We start from the raw sequence: 8,428 nt of genomic DNA, 5'->3' as shown, positions 1-8,428 counted from the left end.
AGTGAAAGCCAGGACACATGTGGCAAAGCGACATCAGAGTGTGTTCAGGAGACAGACATTATGGACTTATCAGATGGAGGCACTTACATGGATAAAAGGTGCTGAAGTGTTGGCAGAAGCGCAACAGTGGGATCGTCCGGCGCACTTCGAAAAACGGAATTGAGGCGTCCGCGCTTTCCTTCGTCAGACAGTGTGGCGGAGATGAGCCAGAGAAGCCAGTTTGTTGAATAAGGGATCTTCGGTTATTCAAAAAATGGTTGTCTTCACGAAACGCGTTGCTTGGGAAAGGGGAGAGGAGAGAGAGAATGGCCATATTAAAATCATCTGAAAAGTTGGGGCAAGAAGAGTCATTGGCGTGTCTCGACAAAATCGAGCAGTTGGAGGTTATGCCCAGGCAGGCATAAATGCGGTTGGGAAACCAGGTCAGTGCAGTGCTGCTTATAGAACACGTGGATAGCCTATCAGGAGGAAAAACAATGTGAACACTTCGGGTTTGTCAGGGTTGGAACAGATAGATGTGTGTAACTGAAAAGGCACAGCTGGAGGAAGGCTTATCGGTGCAATGAGGGAGGTTCAACTTCACAGAGATGGTAAAAGAGGACGGACAATAAAAAGCAATTTATAGGACAAAGAAAGGGAGTCAACACCGGTCAAAAGGAGCAACCCGGTCCCGACCAGGATCCTCTGGGGCTACGGGCCACGCACAGCCGCCAATCTGTGCCCACCTCTACGCTCGTGGGTCGAGAGCAAAATGAAGAGATATCGTAACACCAGAATGTCCGTTCCAGAGAGCTCTACCAGCCTCTTTTTGGCAATCTCCTCTCAGAGAATGGTCATATGTGGCAAGTGCTGAGCGGGTACCATTAGTGTGCAAATGGTAACTGGAGCTGAGGACTTCACAAACCTGTATGATATGTTTGGTTGTTTTTCCGCTCTTCAGGTATAAAAAGGGGAGAGGGTCAGTGTGTGCAGTTCTGCGCTGGGCAAGCAATTCCGCGAAGCAAACACATCCGTCGCGAGAGGATGGCTGCGCCCAATATGTCACCTTGAGGGTTCAGAAAAGGGTGAGAGGAGGGATTCGGGAAGGAACAGGAGAGATAGGACGAACCGTTGCTAATAGGATTCAATTGAGCAGTTAAGCTGTACGTTTCCAAGAAAAGGGGCCGCACGTGGTTAAAATGGGCTTTATGCTGCAGTGATTAACGTCAGCTGAAAATCTAAGCAATAATGAATCCAGAATTGTCATTGGGATTCAGTAAATAAATAAAGAAGAGGCAGTGCTACAGAGCAACAGAGTTTATGAGAGCTGCACGAATTCCAAGGCTAAAAGGTTTGCAACACATCATAAGTAAAGACAGTTTGGAAGAGATCTATGCATTCGAGATGGTTGTTGAGTGTTTTGTAGCAGACACCAAGGAGGGTCTTCGATGGAAATCCTGAATTTGTAGTGTTGTTGTGGGTGCCAGAGCTCGGTGAACAGAAAAGGCCTGAATATCGCACAAACGACAATCCTAGAATGCACAGAAGTGAGCATGGAAGTCAAAGCGCCGAGATGCATTAATTCGACAGTGTAGAGGCAGCCCAAGTCTGGTGTCCTCAGAAAAAGCTGACAGCAGCACCAGCAGAAGTGCTACATCAGCTCTCTTGCTTGTTCAGGAACATGAAAGCCACATCATGGAAAGATAGGGACAAAGGGGTGGGCTGGAGAAGCATTCTGTGGAAGACTGTGGGATGCTAACAAAAGAGAAAGGAAGGGGTCTTAGAGCAAATCAAGCCTGAACTGCACGAGAGGCCAAAGTGGACTAAACTGAAGTCTGTCCTTAGTTTTTGTGGGTTTTCCAGGCTATGTGGCCATGTTCTAGAAGAAAGTTTATTCCTGAGGGGGTTGCTTGCATCTGTGGCTGTTTCAAAATGAAAGATCTTTCTTTAGTTTCAAATGTCTAGCATTCCAAAAGAGTGAGAGCATTGAACATCTTTTCAGACCTACAAGCGCGTCTGTGTGCTCTTTGGCTTGGTCACGTCAATTGGCCCTTTCGTGGCCTACACTGTATTTCGAAATGCGGCAGCTGAAGTGTAAGCGACGCAATGCAAAGTAAAATTAAAAGAATTGGGTGACGTGAAAGCAAATTTTATTTAGGTTTAGGTGGCAGTAGCGTCGGACTAAGAGAGAAAAGGGCTGTTATGTGAATTATGAAGCAGTAAAGGGCTGGACTCTGCCTTACATTACATAACGTAACACTAAGTTAACTGCATAGGCAAGGGGGCGAAAAAGCTGTTCTGGAAAGTGGAAGTTGTGTAAAGGGCACGGGCAAGAGTGACGCAATGTGGTAGAGCTTAGTATGCACAGGACCCTTCAGCAGTGTCCTGTCATGCTTGGGGGACCGCAGCACAATCAGGGGGCGTAAACAGACCAGAGACATTGCATTGGCCCTGAATTGCATGGCCACTCTCTTCATAGTTACTACTCATACAGAGTCAGTTCTAATTCTCATGATGTAAGTGTGTTGTGGTGTGTGTGGCTGTCTGACAGTGAGAGCTGTTTGACACTGGGACCACTCCCTCGGAGTGGCAGTGGGAGTCTCCTCCTTTGGAGGGGTTTTAAACAGAGGCTGGAGGCCTCTGTCAGTGGTGCTCCGATTGGTGTTTCCTGCAGTGGCAGAATGGCATTGGATGGGATGGCCCTTGGGGTCTCTTCCAGCTCTATGATGCAAGCCATTGTAGACTATGGCACCTAAAGGTGACCTATCAGAGGGTTTCTAGGGTTGAGTGTGTGGGGGTCACCAGTGAAGTTCCATGGCGAGCCAGGAAGAACCCTGGGTTCGTGAGCTGTAGTCCAACCGCAAACCATCAGGCGGGCGCTCTCCGAAAGTCCCTTTATGGAGACATAAGAAGTCGGGCGATAGTTTACATGTGTAATGGTAACTATCATATGTAAAGGGAACAATAGATCGTATTGTATTTATTATAAGGACTATCAAGTCTCTTGGTGGGCTCTTTTAATTTCCGTTGTGTACAAATCGAAGTGCAAAGTCCTTTCGGGCCGTGCCTCCAATTTGTGGCTCAATTTCGCGGGTCAACAGTTTGGGAATCGGGGAGGTCAACGAAGTTTAGGTCCCAGAGGAGACAACGTTGGTTCTCCTGATGCAAACAGGTAGGGCGGTCCAAGGGGCAAAAGGAAGCTATAAATGTTCCTATTGCAAATGGCAAAGTCTAGATAAGGCTGGTAGCGACTAGCAGAGAAGGCGGGAGCGCACGGCAGAAATATCCAGGTTGACACGTTAATGCCAGGGGTCATGCTAGGGAATCCTGGGAAGAAAAGTGTATTGTGGCACCAGAGCTCTCTGAAGAGAGAGGCTAAATGTCTTACAAAACGACAGTTGCTCAGAGGTGGACTGTGATAGGTAGATATGATGATTGTGAATTCCTGGCAAAAGGCCGAAAAGCAGCAGAGCGCCACAAAGGCCAACAGGCAATGGAGCTATGAAAACCGTTCACTGTCTCAGTAGTTAAGATAGGTCAATACAGACGGATTAAACAAAGCGAACGGGATCAATGCTAGAGCCTAAAACTTGCATTTTTCTTTCTCTGAAAGGAAGGGGGAGGAAAGGTATCTACAAAAGGAGGAGGAGAGGAGCCTCCTGTGCATGAATTGAAACGAGTTGATGCACGTCAAAGAAGTGGATTGGGTCACTCGGGCAATCGGAGGAGGAGGGTCAGTTTTGTCGTTTCTGTTTGGACGGGGGGGGTTATGCCCGGTTGAGTTCTCTGGTAATTTTCTAAAGAGGAGGAGGGGTGTGGGAAAAGTTATACCAGGTCTAGCTGGAGGGGTAAAAAGACAGGTGTGCAAAAGGGTTTTCTTCTTTTTAAAAGATTTGTGTTAGGAGAACAAAAGTAAATCCAAGCAGCTCAAGTTCCCAAAAGCAGAGGATGAAACCCACTTTTAAAGAGGGGAGGGAAGGCCCGTGCTGTTTTAATATGTTGTTTTCTAATCTTTCCACAGCCAATGCCTAATGCTTCGGGCTGTAGCACATTCATTGATTCTATGCGTTGTGGAATTTATTGCGCAATGCGAAGGCAAGGCAGCATTTGAGCATCTCTGTAGAGAACCAAGGGGGGGGGTGGGTGCAGTGGCTTGAATGTTGGCATACAACTCTGGAGACCAGAGTTCAATTCCCGGTTGGCCATAAAACCCACTGGGTGAACTTAGGCAAGTCCCTCATCCTCAAGGAAAGCATGGTAAACCCTCCTCTGAAACAAATCGAGGCAAGAAAAACTCATGAGGAGCGCCTTGGGGTTGCCATAAGTCAGAAATACTTGAAGTATGGCACAACATGCATTCACAGATAAATAAATAAATAAATAAATAAATAAATGCATTCTACTCACTGGAGTTTCTTTACAGACTCTGAACGAGAAATGCTGCAAAAGGATTGTAATAGCCACTTTCATAGTAACAAGAGCAAATCTCATTCCAATGCAGTTCCGGGGACCAGCTCCAAAGGGCAGGTATGTGTAAGGATCCACATTTTCTCTGTTCTCTTTGCTGAACCTGGTACATTCAGAATGACAAGAGAAATGAGAGGGGGAGTAGCAGAGCCAATGAAATTGTGGCACACTGGGCCGAGTCTCAGCACTGTTGCTCAGTGGTAACTCAGGTGCTGAGTATCAGTACATATACTTTTACATCCCACTTTCATTCCCCAGCATCTCCAGGTAGGGCTGGGAAAGACCACTGGCCATGGCTAGTTACTGCCTACTGAACTGAAATATGTGGTTGGACTGATCTCAAGCTGTTTCCTATGATTCAAAAGAGCCAGTGACAGGGCTCCACCTGTTTTTAGAAGCATATGCAAATTGGAACGTTTTGTTCCATGACACTGAAAATTTGATATTTCACCATCTACCAAGCTGCAGCATCAAGAAGTGGCTTGCATGTGAAAATGAGCCACCATTTGTCATGGTACAACTTTCATATGACCCCATTCCAATTCAAACATACAGTTTTTCAGCAAGTGTCAAGTAAAGAAAGCAATGAGGAACTGCCTGATCAGTGATCATCCTTCTCATGATCAAGCGGTTGATGTATTTCCTATTGTTCACCAACACTAGAGATCAGATAGAGAGATAGACAGACGGACAGACATTACCTCTCAGGTCTAAACTCTTCAGGTTCTGGCCAGTATTCTGGATCCCGGTGGAGAATGTAGGGTGGTATCATCACCCCAACACCTTTTGGAATAGTCACCCCATTTATTTCAACATCTTTCTTGCACATCCTTTCAATCCGCCCGCCAAGAGGATACAGCCTTTGTGTCTCATTCAGTACCATGTCAAGATATTCCAGTTGCGTGATGGCATCGTATGTGAGAGGAGCCTTTGGGACAATGAAAGGCAGAAGATTACCATATCCAATTATAACTTCAAACTTGCTACCTCTAGCTAGAATCCTGTTAGTGGCATAAGCAGGCATAGGTTCGCCTTACCTCCTTATCTGACATATGTCTTTTTAAGCCCCCCACCTCAACTTACAATTGAACCACTGCAGGTACCCTCATGGATGATGGCTTAGAGAGTAGGTGAGGGATCAAGGAAACATCTGCCTATCTTATTGTAGTCAGATATTGAAATCCACCAGAGGCCTCAGCAGATGATATAATCATTTTGCATCTGGCTACAGTGACACAGCCAGACCCTTTTCCAATCGACCACCGCCACTCTTTGCCAGCAACAGAATGCCCATTGGAGGGCCACAGCAGCTCAATAGGAAGTCCAGGACTGTTGAATTGCCAGGAATAGTTCTACTTGTTGAACTGCTATGTTACAATGAGCATGTATGCCCCTGATACCAAAGGGAGCTTTCCAAAGGCTCAGTTAGGTGCAACATTTTAATGTGTACATGTGCAAGAGCAAGGAAGAAGGGAGTGTGCATAAGTGTATGAAAATAAGAAAAAAATATTTTTCTGTATTTGTGAATGAAGATGTGTGTGTTACATATTACAGAGTGCGTTAAATATGGAAAAGAGTGTATATGAATTTATTATCATCATCATCATCATCATCATCATCATCATCATCATCAGCATCTGGCCTTTTTCCCAGTATGAGACTGAAGACAGCTTAGAACAGATTTTAAAATACACAGTTAAAATGCACAAAATACAAACATTAAGAAGTAATTAAACTATCGAAAAAATTAAAACTAGATGAAAACATAACCCTTAAAAAACACAACAGCACAATGAAAAATAACAAATAGAAAACCCAGCACATTATACAAGCCCCATCCTTCCTAAGTGATCAGTTCTCAAAGGTCGGTCAAAAATGGAAAGAGTAGTGTGGGGAAAGTAGTGTGGGGAAAACCCGACATCTTTTACTTTTAACTGTACTCATTTCCATCATCCATCATGTTTCCAAAAATGAAGAATGGTTTATGGCCTGAAAAAGGTTCCTCACACCTGATGCAGGTAATCTGCCATTTATATCAAGACCCCGAGAAGCCAAACATCCCCTATGCGACTGACATGCTCTTACTTTGTTGGGTAGAACAGAATCTATCTCGCTTTGAAGCTTCTGTTGAACATCTGGATGAGTGGCTAAAAGGTAGGCCACGTAACCAAGGGAGTTGCTGGTGGGTTCGTACCCAGCAAAAACAAAAATAAAGGCTTGGGCCAGGATTTCATCATCAGTTAAGCCTGTAAACAAAGGCAAGAAAGTTGAAACTCAAACTGTGTGACACGCACAGTAGGAACATTACCTGTGTATGGTATGCAAGGATTGTTCAAACATTAGATAAATGATCTGGAAGCCACTCCCTTCTTAGTGGCTTTATGTACCTAGAAGCACTGCCAGGAAACTGCCAAATTCCATTTTAGGTAATGGCATAGCACCAATAGTTGAAGCAAACTTTGTAAAAAGAAAGAAAGAAAGAAAGAAAGAAAGAAAGAAAGAAAGAAAGATAGATAGATATATAAAAACCCATGCATATTTCTTGTTTTTCTTTTTCTGTTTTTAAACAGCTCCTGCTGGAGCTTCCTTGTGTTGTTGTGGAAAGTGTTTGCAGGCCACACCAAAGAAAACTTTGCATTGCCTCACATTGGTTTGAGTAGCTTTGTACTTTCTGTCAACATGGATCAGAACTTCATTTTTAAAAAAATACTACTGACTCACGGAAAAGATCCCCTTTGAACCTGATAGATCATCAAGTTCCACCAGTGTTCACATATAAAGGAATGGGAGGCCAAAGGTAAAGGGAGGCTAGAGAAAAGGGAGGATGAAGACAGCCAGCTAGGTAGCATTGAGAGTGAACCCAGAAAGTACATGGCTACATCCATGCAGCACCTGGTAGCCATTACATAGTCTGACAAAAGCACTGAATAAAGTGGTACTGATAATCTTCTTAGGTAATGTCAGGAAAAGCAGTTACCTTGGTAAGATTCCCAGTTACTCCAGCAAAAACCATTAGGAGGATTCTAATGTCTGCTCTGGGCATGTGGACTCATAACTGCCACCATTGGCTCCAGGATTTGGGGACAGCAATGGAAGTAGCACTGAGCAGGGTACCTTCAATGAGTCCTCTTAATGGCCAAGGCTAGATCTTACTATTTCTACCCAGATGGCCTCTGTGTAACACGCAAGCCACCAAAGCTACAGAGTGAGGCATTTCCCTGGACAGTCAGTTTCTCAAGACCAAGGTTGACCATTGACTTGCCTCAACAGGGAGGGCCATAAATGGTTGAAAAATATGTTTTTTGAGTCTTGAGAAAGTCTTAACAAGAAGAACCCTGTATGATGCAAATCTTCACAAAATTCGCACATCACTGATTTGCATTTATCACACACAGGAAACAGCCATGTTTGCACAGGAAATATGCTGTTTCTAATGCAGAAAGCGCTGTTTTCTGTGCAAAACAGCCATATGTGGATTTTGTGCAGAATAAGTCCCAGATGGCAATTAGCTTCCAAAACTGTAAAATCTCCAAAGATTTTCTCGAAGCAAGAAGAAGAATGCTAAAAATGACTCTGCGGTTCCTTTGAGAAGGGACTTAAATTCCTACTTAAGAAAGCATGGGCAATTTCTTCTGCACCTACCAGGGAATGCTATTTTACAGGCTTCCTTTCTCTTTACAGACAATTTCAAAACTGCACATTACCTTTATATGTGTGATCGATCCCATTGCTTTGGTGATTGCCACTGGAAGTCTGGGAGTCAATCATCAGCTGCAAGAAGTCTACTCGGCTCTGGGAATCAAAAAGAATGATATGATGAGTGGAAAGAGAGAGGAACTGGAAGAAAAATCCATTTGGGCACAACCAGGTTAAGAATGGGAGATAGGCAATGATATCTCCTTCATCTGTTTGCTTTTATTTAAAGACTAGATGAAGTTACTATGGATCCAAATTAAAGAGCAACTCAGACATTAACTACCCC

General features: G+C 44.3%; 1 protein-coding gene across 1 annotated transcript in view; it reads right to left on the bottom strand.

Moving 5' to 3' along the window:
* Positions 1-3,746: 3,746 nt before the first annotated feature.
* LOC121914420 (cytochrome P450 3A19-like) overlaps positions 3,747-8,428 on the bottom strand; it is an 11,500-nt gene continuing 6,818 nt past the window's right edge. Inside the window, exons 3-7 of the mRNA XM_042437817.1 lie at positions 8,151-8,351; positions 6,532-6,692; positions 5,148-5,374; positions 4,342-4,549; positions 3,747-3,776 (exon numbers count right to left, since the gene is read on the bottom strand). Of these exons, the coding sequence (XP_042293751.1) occupies positions 3,747-3,776; positions 4,342-4,549; positions 5,148-5,374; positions 6,532-6,692; positions 8,151-8,351 (827 nt within the window). The remainder of the gene's footprint in view (positions 3,777-4,341; positions 4,550-5,147; positions 5,375-6,531; positions 6,693-8,150; positions 8,352-8,428) is intronic.

The sequence above is a fragment of the Sceloporus undulatus genome, chromosome 8 (assembly GCF_019175285.1).
Source record: "Sceloporus undulatus isolate JIND9_A2432 ecotype Alabama chromosome 8, SceUnd_v1.1, whole genome shotgun sequence".
Taxonomy (NCBI): domain Eukaryota; kingdom Metazoa; phylum Chordata; class Lepidosauria; order Squamata; family Phrynosomatidae; genus Sceloporus; species Sceloporus undulatus.
This window is presented reverse-complemented; position numbering and strand designations above follow the sequence as displayed.